General features: G+C 37.4%; 1 protein-coding gene across 1 annotated transcript; it reads right to left on the bottom strand.

Moving 5' to 3' along the window:
- Positions 1–371: 371 nt before the first annotated feature.
- GTSF1 (gametocyte specific factor 1) lies at positions 372–14,354 on the bottom strand. Its single transcript, XM_037159674.2, has 9 exons — positions 14,200–14,354; positions 12,386–12,430; positions 8,785–8,885; positions 6,814–6,940; positions 6,309–6,392; positions 5,793–5,856; positions 4,193–4,287; positions 3,241–3,273; positions 372–456 (listed from the first exon to the last, which is right to left on the bottom strand). Exons 2-8 carry the CDS (start codon positions 12,399–12,401, stop codon positions 3,257–3,259), a joined length of 504 nt encoding a protein of 167 aa, XP_037015569.1. The 5' UTR covers positions 12,402–12,430; positions 14,200–14,354; the 3' UTR covers positions 372–456; positions 3,241–3,256.
- Positions 14,355–15,812: the final 1,458 nt, after the last annotated feature.

Raw genomic sequence — 15,812 nt, forward strand, 5'->3', positions numbered from 1 at the left:
ATGTTATCAATCTCTTGGAGATTCTGGATATACAGATGCACTAATCAAACTGGCCCATTCCTACTAATGCTAAAAAGAATTGGTCCATGTGCGTCAGAAAACACAAATATAGTTACTTTTCCCAACCCAAGTTTCTTGCCTGCTTTTGCTAGATTTTTAAAGATTACTTTAAATGTGTTTCATTAATATGGAATGGGATATGATTTCTGATCTTGGGGCCACAGGTACTTAACCAAACTATCAAGCTATCTACATCAATAAATTATTTGAGACAGTTTTTCTAAGTATGATGATTCTTTCTTGCATCAGATGAGTGAAGACTCAAAAGGGGGGAGGGGAAAAAGGCACTTGTCAGTTTGAAAGTCACAGACCTTTATTTTTCTATAATTAGACTAGGAGAAAAATGAAGAACCCACTGGTAGCAGGAAGAAGCAAGAGTCTTCTGAGTTCAGGCACCTGTAAGGAAATGAGAAAAAAAAAGAATTTTTAGTTCCTTTTAAGTCAAAGGCACCAACTACATATGATAATGGGCCATACAACTACAACCCAACTGAAATCTCTTGGTTGCTGGAAGAATCTGCTGTTGTTAATGGCAGAACACTGAGTACGTTCTGATCCTGAGCTCTTTAGTACCACTAAGCACACAGAAACTTCTTAACTGAATTAAAAGCATTCTTTGCAGAGATCAATGTACACTGGTGTCAACAGTTTCATAAGTGAGGAGAAAATCAGAATTCACTATGCAAGCAACTGACTCCTACAGATAATTCTGGACTAATTTCAATTAAATTATATTAATTTTTTCTTTTCATTCACGCTATTATTCACTAACTTAACAATAGTTTTTGAGCTGTTACAATATACATTAGAACAAAAATTAATATTACCTGCTTTGGAGGTACTTAACTAGTAAAAAGTGGAGTTAATAAAAATACAACTGGGATAAAGCAGACTGAGTACAAGGTGAACAAACCCTTTTCATGTATGTGCATTCAAAAAACTCTTTCTCCACCCATAATTAAGATCATTGGGGGAGTAAGTCCTGTCTTGTACTTCTTTTGCATCTTTCCAAAGAAGCTAGGGAATTCTGCAACAACAGGCATTCAAAAAATGATAGTTTATTTTTATTAAGAAGATAAGAAGGCCTGTGGCTGTTTAAAGATCCTTTTTTTAAAAAAAATTTTATTTAGCCCTGGCTGGTGTAGCTCAGTGGATTGAGCTCGGGCCTGCAAACCAGAGGATCGTGGTTCGATTCCCAGTCAGGGCACATGCCTGGGTTGCAGGCCAGTTCCCAGCAGGGGACGCATGAGAGGCAACCATACACTGATATTTCTCTCCTACTCTTTCTCCTTCCCTTCCCCTCTCTTGAAAAATAAATAAATAAATAAATAAATAAATAAATAAATATATAAATAAATAAATAAATAAATAAATAAATAAATAAATAAATAGAGGGAAAACATCCCCAACTGGGGACCTGGTCCACAACCGAGGCATGTACTCTGACTGGGAATCAAATGGGTGAATTTTTGGTTTGCAGGCCAGCACTCAATTCTGAGCCACACCAGCCAGGGCTGTTTAAGGATTCTTACCTAACCTAGGATAATTTCCCCACTTATTCCTCAGGGGTTACACAGAACAATAAATTTTCAGCATTTAAGGAGTTTAACAGCAAAGAGTTAAGTTTCAAAGGAGAGGAATGACTTTTCTTAAGTGATAAAAATTTCTCCTAGGCTTTCACCTTAAGAGTAGTCATTTTTACTAGGTAACTATCCACGTTATAAGAGTGCCAAGCATTTTGTACAGTGTGTTAGAGAAAGATTCAAAGTTCATGATTTATCCAGATCTGTGTGTGCTTTCCTGACACACCCCAGTGCTATTGTGTCTCTTTCCCTTCTGGGGCCAAATGCAATTTTATGCCTTCCTGATGTATTTAACAATTTCAAGTCAGAAGCTACCAAGGAAAATGGCCAATACCTGGAAGCAACTGATAGTTATTTTCCATAGCTAAGGGGTGTTTGCTTTTACAATCTCTTTTCTACTTCTCACCAGAAGAAACATCAATTTTGGTACAAAATGAACCCTAACTCACAGAAGACCCATCTAATTCACTGTCCAGAGGAACTGAATGAACTGGAAGGCAATAGGGCAATTAGTCATTCATTCACTAAACATTCATTGATGGCCTACTATATATAAGACAGTGGGGGATAGCCCTGGCCAGGCAGCTCAGTTGGTCAGAGTGTCCTCTGGATATGCCAATGTTGAGGGATTGATCCCCAGTCAGGGCACATAAACAATCAACCAATGAATGTGTAAGTAAGTGGAACAACAATTTGATGTTTCTCTCTTTTGCTCTAAAGATCAATAAAAAAATTTAAAAAGATGGGTGGGGAATATAATCTCATTTCTAGCCTTTATAATATTCCTTTTGTCAGGAGCAATGTGGCTGGCAGCCTCAGTCAAGACAGCATTTGAAGTTTCAAACTGTCTCTGCTATGGGTACACAGGGTAACCTTAAGGAAAGGCTTCATCTGTGAAAAGTAAGAAATTTTGCTCTCCTTATACAAATTTTGTGAGGTTCTATTAAATCAAATATTCAGATAAGATCAATAGTGTAAGACTCTTGAGACCCAAAACTTTTAAGTGCAAAGGGGGAGGGATTTTGAGGAACAAGTATGAAAGACACAGGGATGAGGACTGGGGGAGGGGAAATTGGAGGGAGGGGGGAGACAGGGCGGGGGTGGGATGGGAGAAATAAATAAAAAAATGTACTTGAAAAGTAACTAAATAAAATTTATTATATAAAAAAAACTTTTAAGTGCTCATTAAGAAGAGTATGAATTTTTTGATGTGTTAGATTGTACTGCACAGGGAAAGAATTGCAGAGCAGTGAAGCACAGCTGTTTGATTAATCTTAGTCCATTAAAGAGGCACGACAGACCTAAAAATGCAACTTTAATAAAAAAAAAAGAAAAAGAAAAAGGCAAAAGGCATTGTGTACTAATTCTAGGGAAAGCAACTTGGCATGTTAACTGAATTCTAATTTAACCAGTAAATGCCTATTCATTAGTATGTAAAGGCATAACAGAAGCTATATAATATACTTTAAAAGCATAGGCACACACAAAGCTTTAATTTGGTACCATAATCTGAAAAAAAATTGGACCCAAATTGTTTTATGTCCAGTTAAATATTGCTACCATCTGAAGAGATAGTGAAATAAAAAAAAACACTTACTTGATGAGATACTCAGTTACTGTGCATTTCCATCTACAGAGTAGAAATATTTCAAAATAAATATACCACATCAACTGAAATTCAATCCATCTTCTATTCTTACTAAACACAAATGACTTATTATGGAGTATACTGAAATGCAATATAAAAGTAGAAGAACTTAAACTTAGTGATTGGATTTCACTCAACAACATGAGAAAAGAAAATAGTCCTTTACCTATCAAGCCCTTTGGCATATGATTTGGTGATCTCATTTTTTTGGCAAATCTCCACAGGGAAACTTTTTAAAAGGAAATCCTCTAGCCACGGAAAATTAACGCAAACAGTAGCAAAGACCAAACCCAAGGAAATCTGAATTCAGGGGCAAATTTAGAAAAACAAAGTTTATATTAAATGACAGTATCTTGAGTGTTCCATATGTGGTAATTTCTTTACCAGGGTGGTATGATACAAATTTAGTATCTGTTTGCTCAGCATGGTCTCTGAAGACAATTTAAATACTCTTTTTATGCTGGTTCTTATGACTCATAACTTTCATGTTCTCTCTATACATTTCCTTTTAGGCCCCTGACATCCAATTTCTAATCCCAATCCCTACTGATATTATGCCTTGCAAGTCAGGGATAACTTCCTACTTGCCAAAATCAGTAGTCTTTTCATTGGCTCCCAAATTTACTCATGATATTTGACATCTGTGGTCACCCCATCTTGAAAATATTCCTTTGGTTTCTGTGACCTTGTACTTTCCTGTTCATAATTTCCTGTTACTAACAAGGGTCAGCACTAGGGTGAAGTGAGTGAGGTGCTTAGGGTACAACATTTAAGGAGGTACTTACTCTCAGGCTTATGCGGGGGCAAGGTGTGCAGACTAAATATGTCTTTGAATATCAAGGCTAACCATATTCATTAGCAGAAAGAAAAGAACAAAAGCATTTTGTCTCATTTCACTTACTGTTTTTCCATGGCAGAACATACGGCAGAGACTTGGGAACGCGCATGCCTGAAGCTAGGTTACTCTTATGTTCCATAACTAGGTTACTTGCAGGGCTGCGGAAAGAAAGATAAATTTGACCATACCAGCATATCTGTATTCTTCAGGCAGGCACACACAAGATAATGAAAATGTGTTTTTTGTAATATGGGGGAAAACAACAACCTACATTGTGAAATGTACACACATTTCCATCATAACATTCTTGCAATTAGAATGATTACTATTTCTCTGGAAAGCTCACTCTTCTGTACAGGCATTAAAATGGGCCTAAGCATTTTCATTTTCCAGAAATTCAGATAAACAGCAATGGCATCTACTGTTCAGTTGTATGACAGGCTCATCAACTCAATAAACATCAGAGATAAAATCAAATTTGAAGACTATCAAACCAAAGGCAACAAATCTCACAGAACTGAGGTAAAATTAAAATTGTAGAAATTCACCTTTTTTCTGTCTTAATACACACACAAAATAAGGTACACTTACAATTACTAACTGACCTTAGGAGCTAAGAAATGAAGATTGGTATTTTATTAAAAAAAAAATGAAGTCTTGCATTACATTCCTTCATTTTCTTTGTTTCTAAAAATTTTATTGTTGACACTATTACAGATATCCCTATTCCCTGATCCCTTTTCTTGCCTCACCCCAGCCCCCAATCCACTTTTCCCTGTGGCCATAATCACCCTGTTGTGTCTATGGGTTTTGCATATGTGTTCTTTGACTAATCCCTTTACCTTCTTTCATCCAGTACCCTCTTCTTTAATTTCTAATCCAGAAATATACTCATTTGGATTTTAAATGTGATCTTTTAAGGTATGGAGATCAAATAATAATGAAAAATCATATAGTTTTAAAAATTATATACAAAATTAGTGGGAATTTTCTTCCCTACCCAATAGGTATTCTGGATTCCCCAATTTCAAACAGAAAACTTTTGTTAAAAGTATTTATTTTCAGAGAGTAGGGTGGGAGGGAGGGAGAAAGAAGAGGAGAAACATCAATGTGTGAGAGAAACCCTGGTTGGTGGACTTTTGCATGTGCCCAGCTGGGGATCTGGCCCACAACCCAGGCATGTGTACCCTGACTGGAACTGAACCAATGATCTTTTGGCTCAAAGGCTGATCCCCAGCCCCCTGAGCCACACCAGCCAAGGCTCAAATAAAAAACTTTTAAGATTACTTTTTCTTTAGACACTAGTTACCAAGAGTAAAAATGTTCCACATGTATATAGCTAGAGAATTTTTGAAAGCATTAAAATAATATGAACCTAGCAAAAAACCCAACTAAGACACGAGAATGTCAGCACCACTGTCTCCTTTGCTAGACTATATGCTAGTATTTTTTTGTTCCCACAGTGATTAACATAAAGCATGTGACCTTTTTATGAATCAAGGGAGAAATAAGAAAATCCACCAAAAAGGTATCTAGACTGTCACTATTGTGTAACATCATCAAAGAAAGAGGTCAATTCATGCTTTGGTGGCTTTTTCCCCCCTTTTTAACAAAGCACTCTGATTTTGGGAGGCAGTGCTGGGATTGAGACCATTTCATTTACCTGTTCTTGCCACAGTAGTTGGCTGTGCCCCAAACAAATGGGGTGCTGGTCTGTTCCCACAAATCTGCCAAAGGAAGCAAAGCAGTTTGTGTTACAAGACACCAGCACATGCAAGCTGAATTTGTAAGATGGAAATAATACATCTAAGTTTAGAGAAGGAAGTAAAAATCGATCAAGTACCCTGCATAAGTGACACAGTAGCAGGAATTTCATTGAAGGATATAAACACAAATGACATAAATAATAATAAACGGCCTAGTAACAGCCAAATACAGATGGTATAACACAATTTATGGAAAAAAACAGATGTAAAAGAAGTGCCTTTTCCAATCAAGAGGCATAGGCTGTTCCAAGTGTCTGCACAGCAATACAAATGTGCTTATTTGGGGGCCCAATAAATATAAAAAAGCATTCCAAATAACATGGTATGTTTATAAAAAGAAAAATCTTTCTTCTCTCTAAAGAAAATGCTTTGAGATTTAGATATTGTAAAGAAAAAGACGCAGAAGCACTTACCTTTATCCCAATCTTCATCACAAGGAGGGCACTGCCAGGTGCTCTGAGCCAGAGTCTCTTGTCCAAGGTTTCTGGTTTGGTTGACTGCAAGACAATAGAGATTCTGACATGAGAACAGGACATTGCTAAGTTATGTTTAAACGGGTCAGTGCTAAAAAGATTGCAGGGTAGTCTAATGGGTCTTTGTTCCTGAATGGTATGGAAGATAAATAGAGTGGTCTCATGTCCTTGCTGACATACATGAAAGAGAAGCAGAAACAAAGATGTTTCTGCTATCCTAGTAAACAAAGATGTTTACTAGGATAAAAGGACTTTTACAGTTAGATGAATTACTAGTAAAATGAATCAGATTGTTTAGAAAGCATTCTGAAAAACAACCTGACAAACTTTTCCTGCTGAAAGCATTGTTCTTGAATGGTGAAAGGCAAAAATCAAGGTGATAGTGTAGCATTATACAAATTTAAATGGGTTCTAGTCCTGTAACATTTTAACTAGTCAGTCTTACCAACATCTTGCTCTATACAACTTTTGTCATCACAGCTTGAGATATGATGACTGATTTCAGTCCGAGGAACTTGATGGCGAGCATTGAAGGGACAAGTAGCCAATTTGTTTGCGACATCAGGATGATTCTGTGGAATAAAAATTAAGGGTTCTGTCAATTTTGTGGACCTCTTAAAAGTCCAAGAGGAGTTTATCTCCTTTCAACTTTATCTATAAATGGCTTCCCTTAAATCTCTCAATAAATTTGTGGCTTAGTTACAATAGGTGAACTCATAGTAGAAAACTAAGAAGAAATTATTTATCACTCATAACAGACCATATGGTACTTCAAAATCTTCAAAATGTTAGCCTCTCTGTTATGATTGTAGAGACTAACAACCCAGATATTGGTGTTAAACTGGCTTATATGGAGGTAAACAGCAAATTTAGAATTGAGTATTTGAACCACATCTTCCCCTGTTCTTCAGGGTCACGAGATTCAGGTAGCACAGCATGTAATGGCAGAGCTCTCTGGATGACTTTGAAAGCTGATATTCAGGATGAACAGTAACACTAAGTCTGCACTGCAGCAGTGCTGTTGTTATTGCAGTACAATAGAGCTGGAAAATAACTGTTAGAAGGGAGCTGCAGAAGAAGCAAACCAATGATTTTTCAGATTAACACAGAATGTTTATTTAAAGTAATGATGCCTGAAATGCGGCTCTGAACAATTTGACCTTTATTTCTGTCATTTCACTAAGGAAAAGCCCAAATGATAGAGTCTACTCTGCTGACCAAGTTCCCTATTTTAAAACAAAACAAAGTGTTTACTGTCACTCAAATCTTATGGTAAATATACCAGAAATTAATACATTTATTTACTAGGAGAAGCAAAAGATATATCAAAAATGATACTAAAAAAAGTAAAGATAATGTGAAATGGGAAGAAGACTGGAAAAAAATAAAGGATGGAGAAAATTGTGAGGGCATTTATCTCCATGATTTCATAAGAGGTATCAGGCATCCCAATGCAAAGTTTTTGTGGCCAAAGATGAAGAGCATTAGAAGAGGGGAGTTATGACAATATCTTCATATTGCTTGGCTCCCTTTCCCGACCTTCATCCTGGTCATGTTTGAGGGCCTAGGGAAGGAAGCTGTGGCGCTATCTTCTAATCGTATTGCTCAGGTTCACCCTTAAGGGAGCTTTGCTCAAAAGATTAAAAAGAGGTGGAGAAATAATAATAAATGGCATTTATAAATTGACACTTATAAAATGGCATACATAAATTGTATGCAGTTTGGATTAAATACCAAAATTGTTTTCCAAGCATAAATTCTGGCAGAACTTTGGCCTCTGTATCTGATACCTGCATTCTAATAATCTTTTCAAAGGGTTTCAGTTAATATACCAGCATTAAAGCAGTGTACATCAGCTAAGTCTACAAGAGAATGACCAGGAAAGAAACTCTGAGTTGTTTTTTTTCCCCCCCTCAAAGATGCTTACTGTTGAAATTTGGAAAAACAGTTAGTTTTAGAAATAATCTTTTCTTGGGCTAACCTCTATCTGTTCAACTTCTCTAAAATTTATAACAAAAAATATCAAAAAACAAGGTATTATAGATTCAACCCTTATCAGGACAATGAACACATCAAATGCACAAGGCAAGAGGGATTTTTCTTACTGCTAGCAAAAATTCGTGTTTCCTCTGTTTTACAAAGGATGAAAAGACTCCAGAGGAACTGTTTATAAATGGGTGCTTGTCCTTAGTTGGGGTGTAGGGGCGGAAATCAAAACAGGAAAAAGCTTATGTACCCAAGAAGTAAACAAACTTCTTTCTAAAAATGTTGGTATTTAATATAAAGGTAGACTCCCCAAACAATTCTGGCATTCAACTGAAACATTTATGCTAAAATTTCTTGATATTTACACAATATGGGTTTTTAAAGAACTGAAGAGGGCATTACAAGGAACATTATGAAAATAATAGCCTACCTTTTTGCACTTGATAAGATGATAAGGAAACCTGCAGGCCCTGATCTGGTGGTTTTTGTCATAGGGACATTGTAATAGCTTTTCAGGATCCAGGGAATCGACTGAAAGAAAGAGAAATAGGCTAAGTATAAAGCTTAATAGGTCTTTGGAAAACTACAGCATTCCAGGCACTTTGTATTTTCTAACAGAATCTGTAACAACAGGGTAAGACATTCTGACAACAATTTGGAATTTTAAAAAAAGGGTGACTAAACATTTAACAATGAAAACGTAACCCCGAGAAGATAAAATTGTGTTATTACCAAATCTTAATTAAGTCAGACAAAGCAAGCAATCATGGGATGAGGTCTTAGTTCATATTTGGTTTAACTTAAATATTGCTGTTTTCACTGTTGGTTACCCTCACTATGAAACAAAAAGTTAAATGAAGTGATACTCTATTTTCCTTCAGGGTCATTTCCACTCTAGTTAGCCCAGCCACAGCTTCCCAACCAGTATGCTGAAGGTTGGAATAAATGGTGTGCCAATTTATAGATGCAGTGGTCCACTACACATGTACCCCCATCCGCTACCAGTCCTAGGGTAAGTTAAGGGTAGTTAATCCACTTCACCAGCATCCTTGGCTATTTGCTAATATGCTGTGACATGAAAAAAGTTGGTAAGCACTGCTTTGTATCAGTGATATGGTCTATGGAAGATTGAGAAAAATTCATTGATGGATTACTTTTTCATTTGACTGCTTTAACTTATTACAAGTATTTCCTGATCTTGGTTACTCTACCTCTCAAGTGAAACCAATGCCTTTATCAGATAGGTGGGTTTTTTAAAAAAAGATTTTATTTATTCATCTTTGAGAGAGGAAAAGGAGGGGAGAATGAGAGGGCAAGAAACATCAATGTGAGAGAGAAACATTGATTGGTTGCCTCTCACATGCTCCTCTTGCAGGGATGGAACATGCAACCTAGGCATGTGCCTTGAGCAGAAATTGAACTTGCAACCTTTCACTTTGGGGACAATGCCCAGCCAATTGAGCTGCACTGGTCTGAGCAATAGGTGGTTTTACTTTTCATATTTTGACATAAATGAGGAAAAAAACCCAGAATTTTAAAATTTAGTGATTATCAAATTTCCAAAATAAAAAATAGAATAATCTGCAAACACAGAACCTCCTGGGGTTAAGACAACTGCAGATATAAGATAAACAATTCACATTTGATAGGAAGCTTATAAACCAGGAGGCTACTATGAAAATCAGAGGCCGCTGGGGAATTGAAACAGTTTCACTGGAAAAGTGGTAAACATGGAATAAATTGCTAACCATGATCGTGATGCAAATGAACCCGAAAGGTGACCTGAAGGACAGAATGAATAAGAAGAAAAAAATCTTAAGAGGACAGGCAGGTTTATTATGCCAACCAGGCACATCCTGACCAGTAGTCTTTTCCCATTTCTGAAGCTTCAGGACACCCAGAGAGAGTTTACAGATGAAATTCTTATTATTTCCTTTCATTTAATCCATTCCATCACATGCAAATGTGAGGCCATGTCAGGATCTGATGGAGTAGATGGACGTACCTTATGATTCATATACCCTGTACTGTCTGGACACACATCAGAGTTAATAACAATAGTTTCCTACCATAATGCTTTACATTCTGAGCTCTAGTAATTTAGGTCAGTTCTAACCTGTTTTTTTTTTTTAAGATTAAAACATTAAAAGTTAAAAAAATTTTAATTGTAATAAATATGTACAACATAAAATTTACCACCTTAACCATTTTTACGTGTACAGTTCTCACACAACCAACCTCCAGAATTTTTTCAGACCTACTGCTCAGGCCAGTGCAGCTCAATTGGCTGGGTATTGTCCCCAAAGTGAAAGGTTGCAAGTTCAATTTCTGCTCAAGGCACATGCCTAGGTTGCATGTTCCATCCCTGCAAGAGGAGCATGTGAGAGGCAACCAATCAATGTTTCTCTCTCACATTGATGTTTCTTGCCCTCTCATTCTCCCCTCCTTTCCCTCTCTCAAAGATGAATAAATAAAATCTTTTTTTAAAAAACCCACCTATCTGATAAAGGCATTGGTTTCACTTGAGAGGTAGAGTAACCAAGATCAGGAAATACTTGTAATAAGTTAAAGCAGTCAGATGAAAAAGTCATCTATCAATGACTTTATCAATGACTTGTAAATCTTGCAAAACTGTAACTGTGTATCTATTAACCAACTCCCCATTCCCTCCTTGATCCAACCATGGCAACCACTGTTCTGTTTCTGAGTTTGACCAGTCTAGGCACTTCATCACACAATGAACTCATACAGTATTTGTCTTCTTGTGACTGACTTATTTCCCTTAGTACAACGTTCTCAAGTTTTCTTCATATTGTAGCATGTGAGGGATTTCCTGTACCTACTTTTGCTATTTGTTTTTAAAAAATGTCTTGGTGCTCCTTCTATGTCAGTACATATAAGGAATATTTCATTGTTGCAAGTGGATGTACCATAGATTCTTAATCATTTCCCTTACTAATGAACATTTAGGTTGTTTCCAGTTATTTACTATTACACACAATGCTGTGACTAACCATCTAGTATATACTTCTTTGTGCATTGTATGATTATTTGCTTTAAGCAAATACCTAAGAGTGCTACATTGAAGTATATGTACATTTAAAGTTAAAATAAATACTATCAAACTGCTTGGCAATAATGTTGTCTGGCTTTAGAAATATAACGTAATTTGGAAAACAAAATAGGCCCTGAGGATAAGCTTCCTCCCAAAGAGTAGATACAGATGTTCCTCACACTTGGGTGGGACTGAGAACCCATGGTGAGAAATGGAGGAAACCTGGTGAAAGTAAGGAACTAGACCTGACAAAAATATCATTATCTAAGAGGTACAGCCCATAAGTACAATGTGTAAGACACTGGTTCTCCCTATGTCATTAACTAACTATGTAACTCTAGGCAAATCAATTAATTGAGGTTTTGTTTTCTCAGTGTAAAATATGAATGTTAAATGAAGTGATTTTCCAGGTCTCTTTTGGTTCTACATTTGTGTGATTCTAGTGCTGGCTCTTTTTTGATTTCTTAGGCCATCTAAGGTTCTTGGATCACTTGAGAAATAAGAATCTTCCCTAGGATTTCTTTAATCCTAAAATCTATATCAACAATATCAATCTATATCAACAATATTATGTATACTATATTATCCCTCCAAATAGAAAGAAAACAGGTTACTATACCTGTGTTATTAACAGGAGAAAAAGAAGTACTGAGGAATTAAAATGCTTCATTTAATAAAAATCTATTTTGACATAGGTGGCCCAATGCAGCCTTTTCAAAATGTGATGACTTCTTATTCCTCTTTAGCTATTTAAATTTCAAGTATCTTATTTCAAATTTGGGTACTTCTCTATATTACTATCGCAAAGAAAGTAATACAGTGAAGTACTCTACATTACTTCTAGAGTAATATAGAAGTACTACTCTTCTCAGCATTTCAGGAGAAATGTGAATCTTTGCCACACATTAAAAGTCCTGTCAGACATAAAACTGTACATAAGTTAACTTATATTCTAAAAGCAAACAGAAGTACATACTGTAAGTTTCTTCCATGTTGGTAATGAAGGAGCTGAATCCAAGTGCTGTGGGGGGGAAAACAGTGGTTCAAGGAATCAGAAATGAAATGTACTTAAAGGTGGCCCTAAGAGGTAGAGTCAAACTGGAATTGAAGCTACCCAAGTTCAATATAAGAAACCTCTAGTAAAGAGGACACAGACAATAGTGTGGAGATTGTAGGGGGGAAAGGGGATATAAGGGGGATAAATGGTAATGAGAAAAAATACAATAAAAAGAAATTGGAAAAGAAGAAACCCTTAGTGACCTCCTCCCTCAAATATTTTTTCCCTCTCTTAGAATTCACACTCTTAGAATAAATTCTAGGGCTCCTAAATAGTTAAGAAAACCACATACAACTACTAAACTGTATTGAGGAGATGTCAGTTTACTTTTAGTGCTATTACAATGGCTAGTCACTGTTTGGCATCTATTAGGGTTTGATGCTACTTAACATTAGAGAGGGTAAATGAAGACACGAAACTTCAGGGAAAACAAAGAAATAGGGCATATTTTTAAAGCTCTCTTCTCAAGTTATACAGGATGGAAAGGCTGCCAGTCTTTCTCCCCATGGGCACCCAGGAATGCTGGAAGCCTATGTGAGACTTAATCCATCCAATATGCCCAGACACATTCTTCTTCCAATGATCCCTCACCTCCTCTCTGCCCTGCCCCCAATCTCCTATGCTAAAATGGACAGACTTGGTTATTTAATCTCTCTAGTTAATACACATTCCCTCTAGGCATCCAGGAAAAACTTCTGAACTTTAGGACTTATGAAATGCCCATTTTATGGATAACAGAATCATAAAAGAACAGTTCTGTAACAAATATGTGGAAGATTAAAAGACAAGAAATGGCTTTGTAGTTTGAATTTTCTTCTATCAGAGATTTCCCCCTACTGAGTACTGTGATTAGATAAACTTATCATTATGGGACAAAAACTAAATTTATATAAAACCATCCCCATAAGAAACTTCTGAAAATTGACTAGATTTACAATTGTGGTCTCTCTCTAGAGCAAGCTCTCCTTTGGCCTCTCATACAATTCCACATCCCTTCCCCCCATTCTATGACATAAGCAACCTTGGAATCCATGATAGAAACTACAAGTGACTAGCTGGAACCCTAGTTTAGTAATTTGCTGCTGAACCTATTCGTTAATTACAATCATTATTGAAACCAATGATGAAAATTATGGAAAATCATCATAATTTTTTTAATATCTAGACTAAGAAATCTGACCTTCCTTTCGCCTGATTTTTACTTACATAGTCACTTTATACTTTTTCAATACAAATAAAAGAGGTTTGGAAGGAATAATCAAATATAATGTTCCTTGATTTTAAGGCATTTAAAGCTATGATCAACACTAAGATTCAGCAACTTGTAGGATGCCACCCTGTCCTTTGGGGGCAATAAAAGCGGAATAGATAAAAGGCATTGGAATCCATAGCCTCATCACTCAGCGTTGTCCCTTTAAGTCTTTTCCACATCAAACTGTTAACAGGTGATCTTTATCTTTTCCCTAGTACTAGACGTGGTGAACCGGACAAATTACACAAACCAGTTTAATTTGGGAGCTGAATGTAGTCTGAAGCAACTGGTTAAGAGCTGAGGGCTCAGTGAAATAGTTTTTCTTTCTTTAAAAAGAACTTTCAGAGTAGATTTAAGCTGTGGAACTAAACAGGAGAAGAGGTGGAAGGTGATTAGCTTGCAGGCAAAGGGTCTGGGAAGGCCCTCGAGGGGACGAAGCTGTGGAACCGTCAGTAGCCGAAACAGCGCAGTGAGAACCCACCTGGCAGAAGGCTGTGGGCTTGAAAGGGAGGATAATAGTTGGTGAAGGTGCCCCAGCACCCTAAAGGTGGGTTGTTTGGATGCCGCAAGCCAGAACCACGGAGTCTTTCCTTTGTGAGTCAAAACGCGCTCTCCACTGCGGCGCCTCCAGCCTACGTCCGCGCCCTAGCAACGCTCACTTCCGGCTCCTGGCTCCTGACGTTAGGCGGCGGAAGCCCCCACTTCCTGTGATGGAGGTCGGGGCTCTGGCATAGGCTGGGGGTGAGGGCTTGGGCCTCCAGGGGCCTGGCTTCTCCGCCCTTTAGATTCTTCAGGCCACTCCCCTCCCTTCAGACCCATTCGTTTTTAGCCCATCCTCCTCTGGCTCCAAGAATGACTGAGGCCTTGCGTGGGTGGAACTCGCAGGGCCTTTTCTGTGCTTTGTGGCGGCCATTTTAGAAAAGAGCCTGAGGGGTTTAGAAACGGGCACTCCAGGAGGGAATGGGGCAGGTTGGAAAGAAACCTTGTTGGTGGAAATTGCGCAGATTGTGAGATAATTGAGTTTTTAGAGGAAAATTGTAAAGGGGATAAGCAGGCAGACCAGCCAAAGCAAGCAAAACAACAATCATCAAGGGCAGGCTTCTAGTTGGTTATATTGAGCACATGTAGAATCTCAAAATTTCGAAAGCCATTAATAGCGCTTGAGAATGCTTGGTAGGACGGATGCCGTAGTTGAATTAAAGGGAGTTATAGAGTTGAGGAGAGAGCTCAATGGAAAAAGTTGGAGAGATAAAGAGGGTCAGAAAGTTATTACTCGATACTGAAAACCTAAGCATTTATTCTTGTGAGACTTTGTTATGGGAACTGATAAAAAATTGTGTATGCCTAAGTGGTTGTTATGCCTAAGGTGGTTAGGCAAACAGGCCCCACGTGGATGGAAGGTTAACTGGAAATGGAAGAAATGCCAAAGAAGTGGTCTAGACTATAAATTCATGTTAGAAAGAAATCAGTGGGGCCCAAAGTGACCCGGGAAGGCTTTAGGGAGAAAAGCGACTTGTGACCTTTGAAGATTAGACAGAAAGAAAATGGTAGGATGGTGTTGACACTACAGATCTGGTGATGTTATTTTTCAAAGCCAAGTAGAAGAAATGTTATATGACAAACATTTTTGTACTGTCCGAGGTATAGGTGATTACTCAGTCTGTGAGGTCAGTCTGGGTGCTGAAATACTGGATTTTGGAACTTTTCCTTGGCTTATAGAACCTAGACGTACTTTGGAGAATCTATCTTGAAAGCAGTAACTGAATGGGGCTTTAGTGAAAAGGATCATGGGGGGCGGATAGGAGACATTTAATTTTTACATTAGTAATCTGTAAACAATTTTTTAATCAGCCCTTGGATTGAACAGAGTGTGCTCCACAGCTTTTGATTCATACTAAGTTCTTAAAAAGAAATGTGTTAATGGAAGCTGGGCTTAAGCCTTTCTTGTTAGACTGATGGTTCTTGCCTGTGCATTAGAATCAACTGGAGTGCTTTAAAGACATACTATGCCAATTTCCCATCACATACCAATTAATCAGAAAGGGATGAGCATAGCTATTTTTAAAAAGCTACCCAGATGATTCTAATGTGCAG

The sequence above is a fragment of the Artibeus jamaicensis genome, unplaced genomic scaffold, assembly GCF_021234435.1.
Source record: "Artibeus jamaicensis isolate MK-2021 breed Jamaican fruit bat unplaced genomic scaffold, CSHL_Jam_final contig_233, whole genome shotgun sequence".
Lineage (NCBI taxonomy): Eukaryota > Metazoa > Chordata > Mammalia > Chiroptera > Phyllostomidae > Artibeus > Artibeus jamaicensis.

Bases quoted from the DNA above. Each gene is read 5' to 3' on its own strand.
- GTSF1 (XM_037159674.2), bottom strand. The intron at 6,393-6,813 runs GTAAGACTGACT...ATTGTCTTGCAG, and splicing joins TTGTATAGAGCAAGATGTTG to TCAACCAAACCAGAAACCTT. The intron at 5,857-6,308 runs GTAAGTGCTTCT...TTCCTTTGGCAG, and splicing joins TGATGAAGATTGGGATAAAG to ATTTGTGGGAACAGACCAGC.